Source organism: Leuciscus leuciscus (genome assembly GCF_965113295.1).
Source record: "Leuciscus leuciscus genome assembly, chromosome: 1".
In the NCBI taxonomy this organism is placed as follows: Eukaryota; Metazoa; Chordata; class Actinopteri; order Cypriniformes; family Leuciscidae; genus Leuciscus; species Leuciscus leuciscus.
The window spans coordinates 73,770,667-73,794,922 of record NC_138725.1 but is presented as its reverse complement, the minus strand read 5'-3'; the positions used below and the strand labels follow the sequence as shown (position 1 = coordinate 73,794,922).

General features: G+C 40.5%; 1 protein-coding gene across 2 annotated transcripts in view; it reads right to left on the bottom strand.

Annotated features, from left to right (window-relative positions):
• Positions 1-17,062: 17,062 nt before the first annotated feature.
• radil2a (Ras association and DIL domains 2a) overlaps positions 17,063-24,256 on the bottom strand; it is a 33,544-nt gene continuing 26,350 nt past the window's right edge. The window contains exons 13-16 of one of the 2 annotated variants that reach the window (XM_082185051.1): positions 23,303-23,651; positions 20,939-21,066; positions 19,361-19,500; positions 17,063-18,171 (exon numbers count right to left, since the gene is read on the bottom strand). In XM_082185051.1, coding sequence (XP_082041177.1) covers positions 18,084-18,171; positions 19,361-19,500; positions 20,939-21,066; positions 23,303-23,651 — 705 coding nt within the window. In that variant the 3' untranslated portion in view covers positions 17,063-18,083. The remainder of the gene's footprint in view (positions 18,172-19,360; positions 19,501-20,938; positions 21,067-23,302; positions 23,652-24,256) is intronic. The other variant, XM_082185052.1, reaches the window with a different exon arrangement.

The following is a 24,256-nucleotide window of genomic DNA, read 5'->3' as shown; positions in this document are numbered from 1 at the left end:
CCTGCGGATGAAAAAGAAAAGCATGAAACCTGGTTCAAAGCAAAGCTTTTAAGTGTGAATGAATTTTGCCAGTGTGTAGAAAATCATTTTAAGAGTACAAATGGTACTACTGAAACTGTTTCCCTTGTGGATGATATAAAGCCAACGGACAGTGTATCAAATGTTGAAACATCATCATGCACTAAAAGCAGCACCAGTGAAAGATCAAGTCGATCAAGCAAAGTTGCATTGGAAGTTGCACATGCACAAGCAAAAGCCAAGAAAGCTGCACTCATAGCACGTGCAGCAGCATTGAAAAAGAAGCATGAATTGGAAGAGGAGGCGGAGTCAATACGTAAAAAACTGGAACAAGTGGAAATGGATGCTGAGATTGAAGCCTCAGATGCAGAGTTGGCAGTACTGCAAACATTTTCAGATCAGGATGGAATGGAATCTTACTTTGAGAAGCAAAAATTGAAAGAAAAATCTGACATTTCTGATGTAAAGTTTGAGAAATCTACCAGATTGATGAGTAGTAAAAATGTACCTGTTGCAGTTGCAAGATCCACTGCTAATGTTGCACATGCAGTTGATGACAATTCTACACAACAGATTTTGCAAAGGCAAAATGAAATATCCGAGCTGCTCTTACAACAACACAAAGCAAGCCAACTGCCACCAAGACAAATACCTGTTTTTGAAGGTGATCCACTGAAGTTCAAAATGTTCATGCAAGCCTTTAAGCATTGTGTGGAGGAGAAAGCTGCATCTAAAGGTGATTGCATGTATTTTTTAGAAAGGTACACCAGGGGGCGCCCTCACGACCTTGTGCAAAGCTGTTTACATGTGAGTGCGGAGAGAGGCTTTGAAACAGCTAAAGCTCTCCTACGTGAACACTTCGGTAATGAAACCAAGATTACAGCAGCATATATGGAAAAGGTTCTCAACTGGCCTGTGGTGAAGCCTGAAAGTGTTTTGTTACTACAGGATTATGCATTATTTTTACGTGGATGCTATAATGCAATGTCAGATTTGGAGGACATGAAAGAGCTGGACTTGCCGGCTAACCTCAAAATTATTGTTTCAAAACTTCCTTTTAAATTGAGGGAAAAATTTAGAAGTTCTGCATGTGATATTCGGGAGCGACACCTCCACAGACCTAACTTTAAAGACGTTGTACAGTTTGTGGAATATCAAGTCAAAATCTTGTCTGATCCTATTTTTGGTGATATTCAAACTACTGAAAGAGAAAAGCAGGTTAAAAGGGATGTGTATACAGCCAAGTCTAAGTTGAAGCGAGATAACTTTGCTACAAACGTCTGTGCTGTTAGCAAAGTGCAACACAAGGACACACAAGAAGGTAAACCAAGAGACCACAACATCAGCATCAATTGTTTATTCTGTTTACAAGATCACAGTATGGATGAGTGTCAACGATTTGCAAAGAACAAACATCGTGAAAAGATCAACTTCTTAAAGGAAAAAGGGGTATGTTTTGGGTGTCTCAACATTGGGCATTTGAGCAAAAATTGCGATAAGCGTAAAACCTGTAAAAAATGCAAACAGAGCCATCCAACAGCTTTACACATTTACGTCAAACAAGAAGACAAATCGATGAACATCAGCGGCAACATCTTTGAACCTAAACCAGCTGTAAACCATACACTTGTGTCAGCTCAGACATTTGGGAGTCAGACCGGGGCCGGTAGTAATGGAATGCTCTCCATCCTCCCAGTTCAGGTAAAAGCACAAAAAGGCAACAAGGTCATTCGGACTTATGCTTTTCTGGACAATGGCTCAACATCCACATTCTGCTCTGAAGCTCTTATGCGTAGACTTAATCTCACTGGAACAAAGTCAAAAATATGTTTGTTAACGATGAGCCCAAAAACATCAGTGTCAACCTACATTGTAAATGGACTTGAAGTAGCAAGCCTTAATGGAACAAGGTACTACAGTCTTCCAGATGTTTACACACAGAAAACAATGCCAGTTGATACAGCAAACATCATAAAACAAGAGGACATTACTCAGTGGCCTTACCTTGATCACATTGAAATCCCTGAAATTGATGCTAACGTGGAGTTATTAATAGGTACTAATGCTTCAAAGTTGCTAGAACCATGGGACATTGTGAATAGCCAAGGTGAGGGTCCCTTTGCTGTTAAAACCCTATTAGGGTGGGTGATCAATGGCTTAGGAAAGGATTCCAAAGACAACATGAATGACATTGGTTATCCTACTGTTACTGTAAACCGAATATCTGTAGAATCACTTCAGCTGCTATTGGAGAAGCAGTATCAAAGTGACTTCAATGAAAAAGTCGCAGACGACAAAGAAGAAATGTCAAGGCAAGAGGCAAGATTTATTGAAATAATGGACCAATCTGTAAAGTTAAAGGACGGACATTACAGTTTAAAGTTGCCATTCAAAGCCCAAGAGGTTACTCTGCCAAACAATCGTTGTATTGCTCAACAGCGCCTCATTGGACTAAAAAGGAAAATGGAACGAAATGAGAAGTTCCATCAAGAATACACAAGCTTTCTTGAAAATGTCATCAGTAGTGGCTATGCAGAAATAGTACCGCAGGATGAATTGCGTTGTGGAGAAGATAACCTGTTCTATATTCCTCATCATGGAGTATATCACCCACGAAAGGGCAAGTTGCGAGTTGTTTTCGATTGTGGAGCTAAGTTTAAAGGAACTTCTCTGAATGAACAACTTCTGCAGGGTCCGAACCTCACAAGTTCCTTAATAGGAGTGTTTCTACGATTCAGGCAAGAACCAGTTGCTTTTATGTCTGATGTGAAATCTATGTTCTATCAAGTTAGAGTGGCTGAGGAACACAAAGACTTTCTACGGTTCCTGTGGTGGCCTAATGGAGATCTGTGCAAGCAAGTAGAAGAATACAGAATGACTGTACATCTCTTTGGAGCAGTGTCGTCGCCTAGTTGTGCATGTTATGCTTTAAGGAAGACTGCAGACGACAATCGGAAGAATTATTCAGATGAAGTGATTGACACAGTACATAGAAATTTCTATGTGGACGATTGTCTGAAAAGCTCACCATCTGTGCAGAAAGCAGTAAAGATCGTCCATGACCTTGCTGACCTTTGCCAGAAAGGAGGGTTTCATCTTACACAGTGGATAAGTAACAGTCGCGAAGTCCTTGAAACAATTCCTGAGAAAGAACATTCTAAAAGCGTGAGTGAACTCAATTTGGACATAGACCAGCTTCCAGTTGAAAGAGCATTGGGGCTACATTGGTGTCTGGAAAATGACAAGTTTAACTTCCATGTGAACTGCAAAGAACGGATGCAAACACGACGAGGGATTCTATCGGTCACTAGTTCAGTGTACGATCCCTTAGGGTACGTTGCGCCAGTCCTTCTTCCAGCTAAGCACATATTACAAGAGTTGTGCAGAAGGAATTATGGCTGGGATGAAGAAATTCCACAAACATTAAAACAGCAATGGATAAAGTGGTTAACTGACCTGAAGGAGATCTCAGAGTTCAGAGTGAGTAGGTGCTTGAAACCCCACGACTTTGGAACACCAGTCCATGCCCAGTTACATCACTTTGCTGATGCCAGCGAAAGGGGATATGGCACGGTAACTTACCTGAGGTTACAGAACAAAACAGGTCAAGTTCATGTTTCATTTCTTCTTGGAAAGTCCAGAGTGGCACCTCTTAAATCTGTAACCATTCCTCGTTTGGAACTCACTGCTGCTGTTTTGGCTGTTCGGGTGGACAAGATGGTAAAATCTTGGAATTTTACCTTGGAGTTTACCTTACCTCCAAGACTTGGAATCTTGGAACTAAAAAAAGGACAAGCGGGCAGCATACTAGAGGCACGCAGCTCGCAAGTGGTTTTCTCTAGAATACACTGTTCTCCCGTTATTGCAGCGTTGTATTTTAGTCCAGGTAAGGCCATCTTCGATTCTCTTTTTATTTTTCTCATTTTAACTTAACATAATTCTGTATTTCAGTTAGACGCATTGGCACTTTAGAGAAATAGCCGCGAGTGAAACAAATTTTAATTTTTATAGCAATCTAATTTGCACGTAACTTTAGCCCTTGCTCCTAAGCACTTTCGATTTGACACATTCACGCGTTATTGACTTAATTGGCCGAACGAAACAGCTGTACTCACTCAAGCGGTGAGAGCATTATCTGTATATCTGTGTAATTTGCACGCTGTCGCGGAAGCGTCAGCGGAAGCGTTCAGCCTCCTCGTGTGAAGACCGACTCGGGTAAAGACCAGCGACTCTACCTGCGCGACTCCACCGAGCAAGGACACCAGAAAGGCACTTACGTATCTCCTCTTCCCTTTTTCTTCCCTCTACTTATCTTATTGTTCACCTTAATCAACATGTGCTTTCAATACATTCCTGTTATCTCTCGGCAACGTCCTTTCATCACGCGCAATAGGCAGCGCAATACTGCCAATCTGCGTCCCATCCTTACATCCTCACTTACTCCTCTCTCTCTTTCCGTGGGTCTATGGAATTGTCAGTCAGCAGTCAATAAAGCTGACTTCATTCCAGCCTTTGCATCTCATTCTACTCTTAGCATCTTGGGCCTGACTGAGACCTGGATTCGTCCAGAAGACTCAGCAACCCCTGCTGCTCTCTCTAGCAATTTCTCCTTCTCCCACTCCCCTCGCCAGTCTGGGAGAGGTGGGGGTACAGGGCTTCTCGTTTCTAACAATTGCAAATACTCCGCGCTCTCTTCTCTATGCAACAACAACTCATTTGAATATCATGCTATTACACTTACAATTCCCATTAAGATCCATTTTGTAGTCATTTATCGCCCCCCAGGTCAGCTGGGTAACTTTGTAGATGAGCTGGATGTGCTGCTGTCCACTTTCCCTGAGGACGGCACCCCACTTCTAGTCTTCGGTGACTTCAACATTCATCTCGAAAAGCCACATGCAACAGACTTCACCTCTCTCCTAGCCTCTTTCGATCTCAAACGACTCATCACCGCAGGTACTCACAAATCAGGCAACCAACTGGACCTGGTTTACACACGCAGCTGCACCACAGACAACATCTTGGTGAGACCTCTCCACGTTTCAGATCATTTCCTCATTACTTTCAGTCTACAACTCTCTACCCCTGCACCACCACCCCCACCACCAGTCATTTTCAGACGAAACCTGCGCTCACTTTCCCCCTCCCATCTTTCCTCTGCCGTGTCATCCTCTCTTCCCCCACCCTCACAATTCTCATCTCTGGATGTGAATACCGCAACGGACACCTTATGCTAATCTCTTCTCTAGACATTATCTGCCCTCTCTCCTCCAGGCCAGCACGCGCTACTCCCTCTAACCCCTGGTTATCTGAGGTTCTTCGGGAACACCGGACCGTACTCAGGGCAGCAGAGAGGAAATGGCACAAATCAAAAGACGCATCTGACCTGAGTATGTATCAATCTCTCTTCTCTTCCTTTTCTGTTGATGTTCATGCTGCAAAATCTTCATACTTCCACAACAAGATCAACAGCTCCTCCAACACACGATTACTCTTCAAGACATTCAACTCTCTCCTCTGTCCACCTCCACCACCACCCGCCTCCTCCTTAACTGCTGACGATTTTGCGAACTTCTTCACCACCAAAACAACAGCTATCAGCAGTCAGTTCTCAGCTCCACACACACAGGAACCCAGACCGACCCCTTCCATAGCCAATATCCCTCTGTCCTCCTTTTCTTCACTAACCGAGGAAGAAGTATCTACACTTCTCCTCTCCAGTCACCCCACCACCTGCCCTCTTGACCCCATCCCCTCACACCTTCTACAAGCCATCTCTCCCACACTTCTACCATCACTCACACACATCATCAACTCATCCCTCCATACTGGCACCTTCCCTACAGCATTCAAGCAGGCTCGGGTTACTCCACTGCTCAAAAAACCAACGCTAAACACATCATTTGTAGAGAATTACAGACCTATCTCTCTCCTACCATTCATTGCGAAGACACTTGAAAGAGCTGTCTTCAACCAACTAACATCCTTCTTGTCTCTAAACAACCAGCTGGATGTCAACCAATCTGGCTTCAAGAAAGGGCATTCAACTGAGACTGCATTACTGTCAGTCACAGAAGCCCTACGGATCGCAAAAGCTGCTTCCAAATCTTCAGTCCTCATTCTCCTGGATCTGTCTGCTGCCTTCGACACTGTGAATCATCAGATCCTTCTGTCCACCCTCTCATCACTGGGCATCACAGGAACTTCACTCCACTGGTTTGAGTCCTATCTCACAGGTAGGTCCTTCAAGGTCGCATGGAGAGGTGAGGTATCCAGAGCACATCAGCTGACCACAGGTGTTCCCCAGGGTTCAGTTCTTGGTCCCCTCCTCTTCTCCATCTACACCACATCACTGGGACACATCATACAGGCACACGGTTTTTCCTACCACTGCTATGCTGATGACACGCAGCTCTTCCTCTCATTTCAACCAGATGATCCCACAGTAGCTGCACGGGTCTCAAGCTGTCTGGCGGACATCTCCACATGGATGAAGGAACATCACCTGCAGCTCAACCTGGCAAAGACTGAGCTTCTCGTCCTCCCTGCCAATCCGTCTCTACAGCACGACTTCACCATCCAGCTAGAGTCATCATTAATCACCCCATCAAGATCGGTCAGAAATCTTGGAGTAACGTTTGATGACCAGCTGACCTTCACTGATCACATTTCAAAGACAGCTCGATCATGCAGGTTTGCACTGCACAACATCAGGAAGATCAGGCCTTTCCTAACTGAGCATGCAACGCAACTTATCGTCCAGGCCCTGGTCATCTCTAGGCTCGACTACTGCAATGCTCTTCTGGCTGGACTTCCAGCATGTGCGACCAAACCCCTACAGATGATCCAGAATGCTGCAGCTCGTCTTGTCTTCAACGAGCCCAAGAGGGCCCACGTCACTCCTCTGTTCACCTCTCTGCACTGGCTACCTCTCGCTGCTCGCATCAAGTTCAAGGCACTGACGCTTGCTTACAGATCCATCACAGGCTCAGCTCCCTCCTACTTTCACTCACTCCTACGAGTCTACATCCCTACCAGACACCTACGATCGGTCAACGAGCGACGTCTCGTGGTTCCATCACAGAAAGCCACAAAATCACTTTCCAGAACATTCTCATTCACAGTTCCATGCTGGTGGAACGCTCTCCCCACCCTCATCCGGAATGCAGAATCCCTGACAACATTCAAAAGACAGCTGAAAACCCATCTCTTCCGTGAGCACTTAACCTTATAAAAAAAAAATAAAAAAAAATCCTTTCCCTTTGAAACATCACTTATCAGGCTTATGCTACTCTGAATAATACCTGAACTTCGTATTTTGAGCACTTCTTGCGTTGTTGTTGTTTTTGCCTCTTTATGATGACTCGCTGAATTTTTGTCCTAATTTGTAAGTCGCTTTGGATAAAGGCGTCTGCTAAATGACTAAATGTAAATGTAAAATCAGAGTTACAGCTTTCTTTGTCAGAATCCTGTTTCTGGACTGATAGTAGTACAGTCTTGAAGTACATCATCAATGAAAACAAAAGGTTTAGAACATTTGTGGCCAACAGAATAGCCATCATTAGGGAAGATTCAGACCCAGCACAGTGGCGGTATGTTCACACAAAACAAAATCCTGCAGATGACGCATCTAGAGGACTGACAGTCCATAAGCTTCTGAACAGCAAAACGTGGCTATCAGGTCCAGAATTCCTGTGGAGAGCAAGAAAAACATGGTTACAGTATAAAGTAGAGCCCACATTGGAGGAGGATGATCCAGAGGTCAAAATGGAGATCTCTACAAACACAATAACCATTCAAGAGGATAATGCGACCAGCCAACTCATCACCTATTTCTCTGACTGGAAAAGGTTGAAGGTCGCAGTTGCATGGTTACTCGAGATAAAAAAGACTCTATTGGAGTTGAGTCAAAGAAGGAAGGAACTTGTGAAAGATGGAATGCCTAATCTTGATGTTAACAAGAAAATATTGGAAGTCAGAAAGTCATTGAAACGTGAACGTGTATCAACTGAGGATCTATTAGCAGCAGAAAAAGCTATCCTTCAGTTCTGTCAGAGAGAAAGATTTGACACCGAGATTTGTGCACTAACTACAGGAAAACCTGTAAAAGGGTGTAGCCCTATCTACAAGCTTAATCCTGTTCTTGAGGATGGGCTGGTAAGAGTTGGTGGAAGATTGTCCAGGACTGCAATGCCCGAAGAGAGCAAACATCCAGTCATCCTATGTAAAGATCAGCACATCTCCATGTTAATTCTTAAAAATATTCATGAACAGACAAGGCACGGTGGAAGAAATTACATCCTTTCCAAATTGAGAGAAAAGTTCTGGGTCACTCATGCCAATGCAGCAGCAAGGAAAATCTTGTCAAATTGTGCTTTTTGCAGACGTCACCAAGGAAAATTGTGCGATCAAAAAATGGCTGATCTGCCCAAAGAAAGGATTACTCCAGACTTACCTCCATTTACTAACGTGGGAGTGGACTATTTCGGGCCCATTGAGGTAAAACAAGGACGTTCTTATGTGAAACGCTATGGGGTTATCTTTACATGCATGGCTAGCAGGGCTATTCATTTAGAAGTGGCACACTCCTTAGACACAGACTCCTGCATTAGTGCTATTCGTCGATTCATATGCAGAAGAGGACCTGTAGCACACTTTCGCTCCGACAATGGCACAAATTTCACAGGTGCAGAAAAGGAACTAAAAAGAGCAATTGCAGAATTAAACCACAAATCAATTGAGAAAGCTCTAATTCATGATAACATCAAGTGGACGTTCAACCCACCTGCAGCTTCCCATCATGGCGGTGCTTGGGAAAGCATGATCAGACTGGTCAGGAAGGTCTTGGTATCTGTGTTACATCTACAGACTATAACCGATGAAACCTTAGTTACAGTCTTATGCGAAGCTGAAGCAATCTTAAATGATAGACCACTTACGAGAGTTTCTGAGGATCCTAACGATTTAGAGCCACTAACACCTAATCATCTTCTTACTTTGAAAAGGAAGCCAGTTTTGCCCCCAGGTCTGTTTGATGAAAAGGACCAATATGTAAGACGAAGATGGAAACAGGCTCAGTATCTTTCAGATCTATTCTGGAAGAGGTGGACAAAAGAGTATCTTGTTACTCTACAGAAAAGACAAAAGTGGAACAAAACAAAACGTAATCTTACAGCAGGAGATATTGTTTTTATTGCAGATGCTACAGCACCCCGAAATTCTTGGATAATTGGAAGGATTATTAAATGCTTTCCAGACAAATCAGGCCTAGTTAGATCTGTGCAAATCAAAACCAAAACAAATGTAATTGAAAGACCAGTTACAAAACTAGGACTATTGGTAGAGCAGTCAATATAAAAGTGAACGAATACACCAAAGGAGGGGTTTATTTGTTTGTTTATTTGATTATTATTTTTATTGCAAAATGTTTTTTTTTGTATGAATGTCTCCATACATGAATATGTTTATAATTGTTATGTCCTGAAGTGCCATGAACAATTAGGGGCCGGTTGTGTTGGAGCCATTCTGAGTAATGCCATGGCATGGCGCTGTTTCTGCCACAGGTCTATTTAACACTGGGGTTAATTAGTGCAGGTGTGGCGTACAGCGAGGCATATGGTTTTTGACCGTGAAACCCATGCGTGAGCCGTGAGACACGGCGAATTGTAGACTGAATTGTTTATGTTTTTTGTTATTTTATTAAATGGATTGATATATCCAACTTTAAGTTCACAGTTTTGAAAGTGTATTATTTATATTTTAAGCTACAAGGAAACAGCACGCCGGTAAACACGCGTGCAAAAACGACTTAAATGTGCGCCAACACAAATTATATAAATGTTTTAAGGGATTTTACAGTACTAGCTTAAATATTTACCTCGGGAGTCATGAAGCATTTATCAAATGTAATACTGTTGTGTAACCAGTAGATGGCTGTATACCCCTATAAACATATATCCATGGCTGTGTATTCCCCAGTTGCTGGATGTTTTCAGTCATAATTACTTGCATGTATTAAGGTTTTGGACATATATTTATTATTAAAGACTATTAAAGATTAAACATTTTTCTCAGAAATGTTCATTTGAAGTGCAATTTTTGGCATTATTATTAGTCAAATATGGACACAGAAAAAGCATTTACTCATACTAGCTACATATAATAGCTTTATCTATCAGTCATCTTTATCACACAAAAGTAATTAAATAATTTTCAAGATACTTCAAAATAATTGAGTGTTTATTATTATGAACAGAGACGTGTTCTGTGGTCAAGTCGTTTCTCTCCTCTTTCAAAAACTCTGCATCGCAAATTAATCAGCAATTGAGAAATTCAGGTTTAAATAGCTTTATTGGCATGGTAAAAAAAAAAGGCTTTACATTGCCAAAGTTGAATCAGGCAGTGATTGACAGCGCTCTGGTCCAATGGCATCATTGACTGATACAGTACTTTTTGTACTGTAGGCTACAGTACATATACTGTACAGTACTCTAGCACAATGTTGTTTGGGGTGGCTGGGGGGAAATATGATATAATCGAAGACTGTAACCGAATGTAGATAAACAAGTCATGTAATGATTGGGCTAAGTTAAATCAAGACAACACAGCTGTATAATGTTATGGGCTCTCACCCGAAAAAAGCCAGTACTGTATTATAAATAGTATTAGTAGGCTATAGTATTGATTAAAAATAAATAAATCTGACTTACCACGAGTAGGCTATCCAGTAACCTTATAGCGACGATGGCTAATGATAATGATATCATTCGTCTGTACTATTCATGGCTAATGATAATGATATCATTCGTCTGTACTATTCCTTCTATAAGAAATCATCTCAACAATATAGTCTAGCAGCAAAAAAATACAGATATAAACTTAATATCATTAAAATGAAATAGAAAGCTGCGCTTACAGACGCTCACATCCACACATAAACACAGCACTGACGTCTTCACTTCCAGGTGAAGAAGCTGTCAATCAAAAACTCAGTAGCCAATAAGAGCACACTGCTACTAGCCTCGCCCCCACGAGAGAAATGTGTCAGAACAGCAAACGAAAACTCTGGGAGCGTAAACGAAAACTTCAGAAGCGTAAATGAAAACTCTGGGAGCGCATTTGTAACTTCAGATCAGCGATCGAAATATGAGAAATAGTTAGCAAAACATGCAGTGTATTAAAAACGAAGTAAAAAAATTTGCCTGCGATTTATTCTTTTTTCAGTTTCAAAGATATTTTATTCAGTTTCAATTTATATTTTCATTAGTTTCTTGAAAAGTTACGTTCATTATTATTGGATCAAAATTAATTCCATAACATAAGTATGAAGAAAATGATGTGGAATGAGATCGCGGGAGCTTGGTGAACTTGTTTACTGGTAACTTGCTTGTTGGACTCGCTGGCTTATGTTAATTTAGCCTATTCAGCCTCCCAGGTATATGTTCTTTATGCTATTGTGTAGCTGAAGAACTGTTAGTGTGTTGCGTTAACATACCGGACACATATTCAGCCTGTTGTTCTGTGTAGTTGCAGGGCTCCAGACTAACTTTTTTTATTAGGAGCGCTGTAGCCCCTGACTTAAAATTTTAGGAGCGCAAGCAGAAAATTTAGGGGCACATCTTAAATCACCTTGCAATGCAATTATTCACATTTCCCCCAAAAATAACTGTATTACTAACAAATGCTTTGATAATAAATAGACTTAACGTACAGAAATTACAATGTGCAGTTTTATTTTAAGTTCAGAGGGCTCCAGACTAACATTTGAGGGCAGCGGCACTAAGTTCTACAGAAAGTATCTGGTAGCACTGTGGGATGACAAAGCACTGAGCTTAATTTGAGGTGTAGATAAAATTAACTTGAACTATTATCATTCATAATGTCTTAATATTAATTCAATAGCAAAATGAGTGACAAAATAGATATTAGGGATTGAAAATAGCCAATAAGCGCCCTCAGCAGCTATGTTTACAATGGTAATTTAATTTTATTTATTTTTTTAAATAAGTGTGAGTTTTCCTACTTCTTGAACCTTTTAGTTTTATAAATAGAGACAATCTTTAAAGGTTGAACAAAAAATGTTTTGGTCAACACATTAAAAATAACATTTAAATATGATATTATAGTTTTGAAGTGCTGGAAAAAGATATGTGTAGGCTACTGTTATAACCACAGTATACCGTTACAGTTAGTGTTACTACATTAAATCCATGGTGAATGTTGCTGATCTGTGGACCTAAAGCCTTCTATAACTTGTTCGTTCATGGCACATGTTTCTCCTGGTTTCCACGTTAGCGCTGTTTGATCTGATATTAGGGATGCACCGATCCACATTTTTTTACTTCCGATCCGATCCCGATACCTGAATTTGGATATCTGCCGATACCGATACTATTCCGATACCAGAGCTGTGTTTGCTTTAATATTATTATTATCATTATTGTTTATTTTATATGATGCTGAAATAAACTTCTCTCAACAGGCAAGTAATGATATGTTATGTACGTAGCCTATGTATGCATGCATTTATGTCCCAAAAGGCAACTTGAGGTAAGTAAGTAACAGGAAATCCTGTTAACAGGAAAAATCCCATTTTGAAAACAAATATGCAACTGGGGGTTTCAAATTGGTTGTCATGTCAATATTTATTACATTCCCAAAATGTCAAATACTTGCATCTTGAAATATAAGAAAAGTGCAAGGGTAAAAATCTTACACACACACTATCTGAAGGGTGATCCTCGCTCCGATGCAGTAAATGCTCGATCAACATCAGCATCGTGCAAACAGACAAGCGGATTTCGCCTCAGACGCGCGTCGATTTCGCTTCAAACTTTTGCTTTTTACGCACGTAAATTTTTCTCTGGACGCGCGAATGGATTCAAAATATTCAAACGTCCAACTAGACGCGGTAGACGCGAATTTGACGCGCTATTCGCGTTTGGTGTGAACGCACAGTAACGTGGTGCTTTTTTAAATGTTTGATTGCGTTCGTTGTGTTGTATGACGCGAGGCAGCTTCAAAGGACTCTGAATTACACCTTTGCAAACATTGCATTTTGCTGTCTTGCTCTGCGGTGTTTCCAGTGTTAAGTATTTCCACACAGCGGACGTTGTTGGCTAGCCGCAAACCGTGGAATGGATTTCCTGAGCGGGAGCGTGTCTCATAACTCTGTGTCTCATTGAGCCGCGCCTCCGTTCAGGAAATCCATTCCACAGTTTGCAGCCAGCTAGCAGACTCGCCCGCGGGAATCACTTTTGGAGTCATTTCAGCAGACGTTAAAGCGAGCGCAGACATGACTCATGGATATCGGAAATCTCCGCAGGTTGGATCGGGAAAATCCGATACGTGAATTACGCTGGTATCGGGTCCGATACCGATACTGGATCGGATCGGCCCCATCCCTATCTGATATGGTTTATAACAGAGAATTCTGCGTTGAATCTGAATGTTTCTCACTGGATCTCGCAACGATGTTATTAATTCTGTCGCGAACTCAATGGATTTCTTCACTGGATGTCCACGATGTGACGGTGTTGCGTGATCGAGATCCGCCCGCGACTGGCGAGAGAAGCTCTGCGCTGTCTATTATTGGTTCGAACTATTAAACGGTCCGTGACGCAGAAATGAGTAGCGCAGTTTTTTTCCGCTTTCATTTTGTTTTGATTTATTAACATGTCACGGAATACTCTATGCTTGAGGCTGAGAATGTGTCTAACTAGCATATTGTGTTTAAACTGCGAAGTGCCTGCACTGTCTGCAAACTTCGTTTTCCCCGCAGTTCTGGGATAGCGACTGCAACATTCGCAGTTCATTAAGTTCGTCTCCTTACAGTACCTCAACCAGCTGAATTCTCGCAGCCAGTCTTCCCGAAAATGGTGGGTTCGGGCCTTTATCACCTCACAAACCTCTGATTCTGAATCATCATCCGGCTGTGTCTGTGACATTGATATTTGTCTCCGTCTCCTTCCCACGGACGTTTACGCGCGCTCGATTATCTCTAGGACCCTCCCCCTCCACACATTAGCCAGTTACAGTGGCCATTCCCAATTCTTCTCACACTCATTGGCCTGCCACACATTCCGGATTCATTGACGCGCCCCTTCCGTTTAACGTGTAAAAACAAAACAAATTTACTGGTCGCACATGTGCGACTGGATGAAAAATTCAGTCGCACACTCTCAAATTTTGGTCGCAAAATGCGACCATTTGGTCGCAGTCTGGAGCCCTGAGTTGAATAACTTGCCTTTCCAGATTAAAAGTCTGTTCTTGGTCTTGGATTTTGTGAAATAAATGTATAAATAAATGCGACTTATAGTCCAGTGCGACTTATATGTTTTTTTTTCCTCTTCATGACGCATTTTTTGACTGATGCGACTTATACTCCGGAGCGATTTATAGTCCGGAAAGTACGGTAAATAAACCAGCAGGAGTCTGAACACTCAGAGGAGAGCGAGAGAAAACAAGAGGACAGAGAGAGTGAGTTTAGCTCTACTGTTCTCTGAATAATCAAACTAACTCGACTCAGCAGCTTTGCAGCATTTGTTAAATCTCTTTAAAGAGATGAACGTGTGTAAAGATCATGTTCAAGCGTAACGTCTCAGCATGAGCTCCTGTATATGGTGTGTGTGTGTGTGTGTCGCAGTGGAAACTCACTCATTAAATGCTCTATAAATGTCTTTGAGTGTTGCGGTGAGCAGCATCTCTAACACACACACACACACACACACACACACACACACTTAAGCTTCTCCATGTTCTTCTACTCCACCTCACAGCAGCTGGACTCCTCGTTCACACACACACACACACACACACACACACTTCACAGCAGCTGGACTCCTCGTTCACACACACACACACACACACACAGGGGCGTCGGACTGGGGGGATAAAGGGTACCGAGTACCCAGGGCCCGAGGCGGGGGGGGGGCCCTTAGAAGTCAGTTTTCTATACATACATATACATGCACTAACATTTGTATAGCATTTATGTACAAATAAAAAAGTTCCTGTGCAAAACTAAACTTGTAGTTAGGCACTGGTTTGGTATAAAAAAGTCATTTTCATGCTGTGCAGGGCCCCACCACCCCTCTCGAATCAATGTAAATGGTACGACCCGCAGGTCAGGTGCTTCTGCTACGGACCCGCGGTGAATCAGTTGATGAGAGACAGGAGGAGCTGGAGTGAGCTGTGATAGGAATTAGGAAGACAGGGGAAGAGTCATGTCTTTCCTTAAGAAAGGAAAATAAGGGGCTCAAAAACGAAAAGAAAAGAAGATTAAAGAGAGAAAGGCAAATGAGGGCAAGCAGTTGCTCACTCAGTTTTTTGAAAAGAAAGGTGAGCTCCAAATGCATCATCGAGCATTGACATTGTTTTAACATAAATATCTAACTTACTCCAGGTAGAATAGCATACATTTATGTTCGTACTCTGTTTGAATAATATACCAATACTTTAGTATCACCCTACATACAGGGATGCAAACAGCGCGCTTTTCGGCGCCTCGCGCTTTTTTCACGTCAGTTTGGGTGACAAAGTCATCTGAGGCCATTCCATAGCTTAATGTGAGGGACAGATGTCTATTTACATACATCATTAAAGTTTACGGAAACTCGTTTTCCCTCCTCTGCGGCTGTCAATCTCCATTCAGTAACAGCTAACGTTATTCAAACAGCGCGCGCGCCTCTGCCGGTTACAGCAGGATGCACGGTAAAACTCTCTCCAATATGATATATTATCATTATAATGCTTGATCTGTAGAGAAAAGGCTGTGGATTTGCATAAAATGACTTTATTTTGTTGGAGTTTGTTGCTGTTTTTAAACGACTCGCTACCGTGTGCCTGTTAGATCACACATCACAAGGACTATGAATCGGCATCAAACGCACAATAACTGGAATTTAAAACTGAAGAAACAAATGATCAATAAACTGTTGGACAGATATACACTAGGATTTGTGTGCTCGACATGTCTTCGCTTTGTGCCGTGAACTTTTAAATGCACACTTGCTGTGACTCCATGTCGCTTTGAGCACATCATTCTGCACCCGCGATGCGCATACGCGCTCTGTTTTGAAGCGTTTCATATTATCATGGTTTTGCGCACTGAAAGATTATTAAAAGCCTATTTTTTTTTTTATACCTAGCCTGCTCAATACATTTAAAATAAGCATAATTTAATTGTGTATTATTTCTGTGTAGTGTAGCGTAGGCTATATAAATACACTTCTAAATTCTTGACATTAATAAATATAAAATTGAGAAATGTATGATTGCCTGATTGAATTTTATAAGAGTACTAATAGCAATTTGTTTTTATTAACGTGTAGATTTGATAAAATTACTGTGCAGATTTTTTCAAGAATTACTTTTTGCTGCTGATTTATACACTCAATAAGTTTAATAAAAATACATAATAATACATTTATGTAATATTTAAAGGTGTTAACCGTAATCTTACACTGCAAAAATCAGAAGTTTACATGAAAACACTGTATATTTCCCTCCATTGTCAAAATCTAACACCCGCAAAAACACAGATCGTTAGCGCCTATTTTACCGCATTGCTATGCAAATTAGTTCGCGCACGTTCTTACATTAAGTACTGAATTGTTCTCAGTTTAATGCACATCTTAATGATTGAAAATGACTTATTTTAAAAACGTAATTCAAAGACTGAATGTCTAGTTTGGCGGTTAGTGTACCCTGTGATTCTATAGTCTGCATTTATTTTAAACAGACAAATAATCATCAATTAACTTGTACTTTTGACAATAAAACAAATATATATTAATCAGAGTGTGGCTTATTTTGTTTACATTTTAAGTGTTTTTATGATAAAAATGCAATACCCCACCCATTGGTATCACTATGGTATTTGGTACGGGGGCCCAGCAAGATGGTTTGTACCCAGGGCCCAAAATTTGGTGCTACGCCCCTGCACACACACACACACACTTCACAGCAGCTGGACTCCTCGTTCACACACAAGTGTGCTGTTACTTTATTTAGATTTGATTTCTAAACCCTCTTCAGACTAACAGACCCAGAGCAGGACGAGACTCAGTTCAACACCCTGTGAACGACAAACTAGAGTTTTCTGGCTTTTAGTCCATGTCTGTTAGTTCTGAAGCCATTGATAAGCTTGTGTTCTCCAAAACATTGACAAAATTATATTTTTGCACATTTAAAACTCCTAAAGCCAGAAAGCTGTTATGACTGTGCAACACACAACTTCCCGTTCAATAGGAAATACAGCAACACTCGACAGAAAAACACAGTTTACCTCTTTTCTTTAAGAAGAAATCAAAATTATATTTCTTACACTTGTACAATAACACATAAATATGACAACAGATTGTTTTTGAATGCCATCATGAACACAGATGACACTATAACACTGTTTCTCTGGCACTGAGGGAGAATATCATCATTTATGACTGACATCAGGAACCGCACAAGTAATATCAATATGAAATGTCATCAATATGAAAACGGTACAGGTGTAGTTTCATAACATCAGCAACATGAACCATTTAAAACAGCACTTTCATAGTGATACTTTGGTTAAATATTAAAAACTAATGTAGTTCTGGCTGATATTTACAGCAGTATTTGGATGTTATGAACAGAATGAAGCTGTAATTGTGTGTTTCCAGTTTGAGCTTTAAGGAAACTGAAATAACCCTGTCAGGACCACAACTATTTCTCACCAAAGCAGAAGATGACAGACGGACAGATGCTAAACCAAAATAAAACACTGGTAAACAATGGTTTCAAACATGTGCTAAACTATATTACATTAAAGATAGAGAGAAAAGTGAGAAATAAACGCTACTGTGAATGGGAGATTTCAACATATTATTCTGGCCTTTTGAGACAAAGAGTTTGCCAGCAGAAGCAACAACAAGAACAACTTAAATAACAGCATGAATGAATCCAGTTGAATTGCCTTTACTTTGGTTTCAGCACAATATTAGAGTTGCAGATTTGTCTGAATGGATCAATGAGGAAAGATCAGCTCAATGATGGAGTCAAGCGTCCAGGCGAGTCTGTTCTGGTTCTCAGCATCTGGTGATGAAGCTCCTGGATTGGGTTTTGGCCACCAGTAATCGCAGCGAATCGCTGGACGTCCGGATGAGTTCTCTTCCACTGACAGGGAAAGACAGAGCAGAGGAGGGTTATTCTGTCCGTTTCAGAGTCAAGAACGTCCATCATCTCATCTGTGAAACCTCAGACACCTGTGTTAAATCTTATAAAGTGAATCTTATGAACATGTTCAAGTTTCTTATTTCAGAATCAGAATGATCTTTATCCACCAAGTGTGTGCAAACACACACTGAATCTGTTGTAGTTTTTCAGGAGCTCCGGGTACATACATACATATGACATTATTTCTCTCCAAAAAAGAAAGAAAGAAAGAATATTTAGCTTAAAGAAAATAATAATTTAGAATGTTTGTACTATAATGCAAACAATAATGATTATAATAATGAAAAATAATAGTTTAAATTGGGAAGTAAAAGAAAGAAATTCTGTGGGAAAATGGGGAGCTTGAGTGTTTACACATGCTAGTATTAGTTGTGCTGCTTTAATGCTGATTTACATAAAAGTAGTAATACATTCAAAACTACTGTAAGAATGTAAGAATAATGTGAAATAGAGCAAACAAAACAAAAACTTTCAGAAACATAAAATCAATTATTTGGGCACTTCATTATTGTTAAAATGCAAAACATTTTAACGGTCATAAAATATGCTTCATTTCTTATTAATGGAAGTTATAATATATAATTAAAATATGTAATTTTTGCACCACTAGTGGCAATTGCAAAAATAAAACAAGTTGTCCTTCCTATGACTGGGCCATATCACTAAAACAATACAATATTTTTCAGCTTTTTGACAATATTCTATATATTTGCTCTCAAAAAACTCATGGGTGTTTTTTTTTCAATCAGAGGATCAATTATTTCAGCCAAATCAGTGAAAATATGGTCAAAAATAATGGGAATATTTTTTTTTAATCAATGGAGACAAGATGACGTATTACAGCGGAAGGTCAGCATGTCAAATGTTTTGATAAGAGGAACTGTAAAAACAAAAGTAGAGCTAACTTTTTTAAAAATAAGGCAAACTATCACTCAACTTGAAGTTAACTCCACGCATTTGCTTAAAACTTGTGTTCATCTAATGAGTAACAGGGTCTTTTGCAACTATGGAATGTTTAGCATTTAGCAATGCAAGCAGCAACAATCCTTGTTTTTCATCTCCATGTTTGATTTTCAAAGATAACTTCATGACATGAACATTGTTTGTCTCTTAAAACTGTAGTGTTCACCTGTGGTAGTCCAGGCCCACCAGACTGACTCCATTCACAGCGAGGATCCGGTCGCCCACTCGGAGTCTCTGGCTGAGCGCTGCTGGGGAGTCTGGCACCACTGACTTCACGTAGATCCCGCTCTCTCGCAGGGGAGTTTTCTGTTACCAACAAGACAAAACAAAGAGAAGACTCGAGATTAGCGATGACTAGATGAGGATCCGCACCAGCAGGAAGTGAATGATTGGTTTCTGTATCACCTTAATCACCACTGATGCATTTGTTTGAGAGCGTTCCTGAGTCACATGGAGAAAGTAGATGTTTTATTGTCTCTGAATGCTAAACCACACAGTCATCAGGTTCTTACTCAGTTCATCTGATTGTTAACATCAACCTCAATGTCAGTGCAGTTCTGGGAAACACAGGAGATCTCACGTTCAGTCAAGCTCTGGACTCATTGTTGGCTTCGAAAGACGATCGGTGTGGCCAACGCAAACCCATTCGTCCCCTACTGAGCAGTTTCTCGTAAAATGTAACCCCCCCACATGTGTACCTCATAGCTAACACCTAAGTCAGCAATTCCAAGTCATTTACAGGGCCAAAGTCTCTGAGCAAGTGAACAAAATAGCTCAAAGTAACTATGGCTCTGTTCCAAAGCATAGTAAGCTGCCTTTGTAGGCAGTATTTTAAGGTCTCACATGATGCAAAATCTGTTAGAAAAGTTAGGGAACAGCATCGTCCTGCCGTCCAAGACATCATCATCGACCAAAACCAAATTCAAAACCAAGGTAGCAACACATGTATCCTTTGCAGAGAAGACAATCCCACAATGCACCGCAACAAGTTCAGTGAACAAATCTAGCCAGATAGTGGATAAAGTGAGCTTATAATATTTTTAAAAAATCTATTTTACACAAAACATGTTTAGAAGACGTGGATTAAACCACTCGATTTATATGGATTCCTTATATGAGGTCTTTATGAACGTTTTGGGTGAATGGACTTTCAATGGAGGGACGGAAATCCCTCATTTACACGAAAGACTCACTGGGTTTAGATCAACATGAGGGTGAGTAAATGTTGACAGGGGTTTTATTTTGGGGTGTATTCCCCTTTACAGATTAGGATGCTGTCTATGTAGGAAGCTCTCTAGGTTTTGGAGCACAGACTACATGTCCGGATCTAATCTAGCCCTGTTATTTTTAATCATAACAGCTGTTGACTGGCCTTGATCTGAAGGTGTTGTGCAGCTCAAATGGCATTACAGTTTGCATTCGACATATAAAACCGTGTGTCTACAGATAAATGAAATACCTTCTATATATAAAACAGGGTAATTTCATAAGCATGATCACAATGAAGGAACAACTATTAAAGTCAATATGCCAATCAACTCACCAGAGGAACCAAAATGTATTTATCGGCTTCAAATGTTACGTCGTCTACAGTAAATAGAGAGTGTCTATTAAACCAAACTTGTCCAGGGCATTTTCCTGCTAAATTCCCATTACCGCAAAGCACAAAAAAGTTCACATACTATTCACTGGAGAAAGAGTAGACAAGTGTAGAATATAAAAATAGGACAAAGATATTTCTCACCATTCCATCCACCAGTGCCAGACCAAGACCATGAGGTCCTCTCATCAGCTCTACGGTGAACACCTCATCTCTGTCCTCCTCGTCTTCCTCCTTTCTTTGGTCTGTGTTTCCTTCCAGGCCGTTCTTTACTGGGAAAACAACATCAAACGCATCACATCATCAGCTCTGGGCCTTCACTAGATCAAATAAAGCATAAACAAACTCAAATATCACTGAATGTCCAGGTCATCCCAAACATCATCCCAAAATCAGAAGAATTATGTTTTGCATGAAGAAAATGAAGGTTGTTTTCAGGACTATCAATATTATTATCATGGCATTAAAGTCAAAATGAAATCAGAATTGTAGGTCAAATTGGAAAGGTCAAAAGTCACCCGTAAACAACTGAGCTGACATAAACATCAGATAATTCTGCATGATGATGATGATGATACAAGAATGACTGTTTTCCTGTTCCCATGAAGATCTTCTGCTGTGGGCTGGTGGAAACACAAAGGGCTTTCCTCCAGCGCTCGGCCACCCGGCCCGCGTCCTGAACAATGCCCGTCCCCATTAAGATTCCACCCAGCAAGTCAACTGTAAATTCCCATGATGCTTTATCCATTGCTCTTTTTTCTCCTGACATCACCACCTCTCTGTAATTCTTGAACCAGATTATAGGATTTGTGCCAGTACCAAAAAAAAAAACAGCCAAAACTAGTGTGATCTAAGCAGAGTCCCTTTGATTAGGAAAACCCACACTAGTCTTCAGAGAGAGGAGGCGGGAAACCAGTGGGAACGGGATGCCACATGTAGAGCTTTCCATTCCTTAACTATATATTAAATGTACAAATGTCCAAGTTTACACACTATTTTAGTTCATTCTTTGTTTCGGCTCTATATTCTGATTGGACTGTGTTTGAAGCTGTTGTTAAATGTGACAATTTGCTTGGCAACATAAACAGCCATATAGTAGAGAACGTCAACACACATCAGAGATAAACTATGTGGAAGTTGAGATATTTTGTGAATAAAATGTTTTTTACGAATACAAAGCATTTGCATTGCTTCATAACATCTGGATTCAACCATGGGAGTCAGATGGATTTCTATTACAATGCCTTTATGACATTTTTGAAGTTTTGTTGGAATGGCCTTTTAATGGAGGACAAAATGTCTTAGGTTTCATTTAAATACCTCAGAATTTTCATTTTTGGGTAAACTAACACAAAATGTTGTTTTTTTTCAGATCTGAATCTGAATGCTGCTTCAGTTCATGAAGGCTTCCTGTTGATTGGATTCTCAATCCTTTAAAAATGTATGACCTGTCATCATGGAAATCATTCCTCGTCATTGATGAAACAGCAAGAGTTTAACATATTCCTCCAAATGCCGCTACAATAAGTGTTAAAGCGCTGAAGAAACTCTATGATTTACCTGATCTTGAGAGAGAGAGAGAGATTGAGGCACAATTTGGATTGTTCTCACCTGACCATTGCTCATATTATAAATATATTATGCGTGGGAAAAACATTCTGGAGAGGAGATATGCTGGTTTCCAGCTTCTTCACCCGATGGAGCCAGAGCACACAAACCCAACTCCACATCAACACCAGCACCACCCAATACTCCTCCAAAGACAATACACCCTGCCTTTGAAATCAGGGAACACACTACAGGGTGAACATGTCTGAGGTGTTTCTCAGAGTACAGCTCACAAACTAATAGAAGACAAGTAGCACAAGAGCTACATCTCTTTTCATGTAGCTTTACATCAGTGTAAAATCATGCGTATGCAAGGAACACTATTCTTTTGGTGTTGTTGTTCCCAGAGACTAAACAGACCTTTATCCAGAATCTGGTGGAGAAAAGCAGATCAGCAAGTGTCTTGGTGTCTTGCTTGATCATGGTCAAGTCAGGGATTGATGCTTACATTTTTCCCAAGGTCCACATGTGCTCTTAAGTTGAAATTTATTATAGGCCTACTTAAAATTAATAATTTTACACGTCAGCCGAGACAAAAGCTACAAAAATTTGTGTTGACTTTAATGCCAGATACAGTTTATTGTGTAACCAAAATACCAATAATAACCAGGAAAAACTTTAGTCATAATGGACTTTTATTTATAAACAAGCGTAAAATACACTGGGACTCTTATTTTGAAATGTTTATGTTTTACTATAGAGTGCAACAGTCTGGTTCCAGAAGTAAACAATCATTTTACCAATTTACCAATTACCATTTTAGATATTAAATACTTTTTATAACCTTAAATTTCTAGACCTTTCTAGATTTTCTAGATTTCTATAACTTCTAGATTGAATTTCTAGAATTTCTAGATTTCTATAACTAGACCTTTTTTTATTCACACACGTGCGGATTACCTTTCCTGTGCTGGCGTGCCGTCTGCTGTGTCACCCCCTCCAGCGGGCCGGTTTCCAGCTCGGCCTGGTCGAGATTCTGAGGGGTGTTGGGAGGCGTAAGCAGGCAGGAGGGGTCGAGGGCCAGACTCTTGTGGTAACCCAGGTCTGTACTCCCAGACAAGCTGTTCTGGAGCTCCAGGCTCTTGAGTTTCTGGGTCAGGACGGCCTCACACGAGCTCAGGTTGCTGTGAGACTCCCGGAGCTGAGGAGGTGTCGTGGTGACGGGGTGTTGATCTGTTGCCTCTGAATCCTGGCAGGTGATTGGTTCAGTTGTTGGTTCAGTCTCTTCATTCAAGTTACTGCTGGAGCCCTGAATTAATCCAAAATGACAAAAATAATTATCAGCTCATATTTCAAGACATGTTCGATTGATTTGTAGAGCACTTTTCAGAATATGCATCACTTCAAAGCAGCTTTGGAAAAAGTCATACTGGTATGTCAGTAATGCCTTAGTGCTGTACCTGAATCAAGTGATCTTGGATGATATGACAATATAAAACCAGGATACAAGTGATCCCCCGGATTTAGATCTATCTATATTGTATTTGTAGTGTTGTCTAGCACATATATCAGTGGCATAATGACATCTGAGCACTCAAAGGCAATTAAGATATAAATATTTGTAATTTTGTTCTATCAAGAGATATAAATGTTGGTTGGTTTTGTTCTATCACGAGATGTAAAGTGCCCATATTATGCTTTTTAGAATATTAGGCAAGGCAAGGCATATTACAACGCAATATTACTCGTTTTGTTCTAAGCGAGACTAAACAATTCTCAAAAAGCATCATATTGAAGATATGATTTGGTTGTCTTAAGTGAAAAATAGCTAGTTGTCAAAGAGTTTTATGCTAGTTAAATATTGTATTATTAAATTCACCGTAATTGAACCAACAGTGTTGAGAAATATGGGGT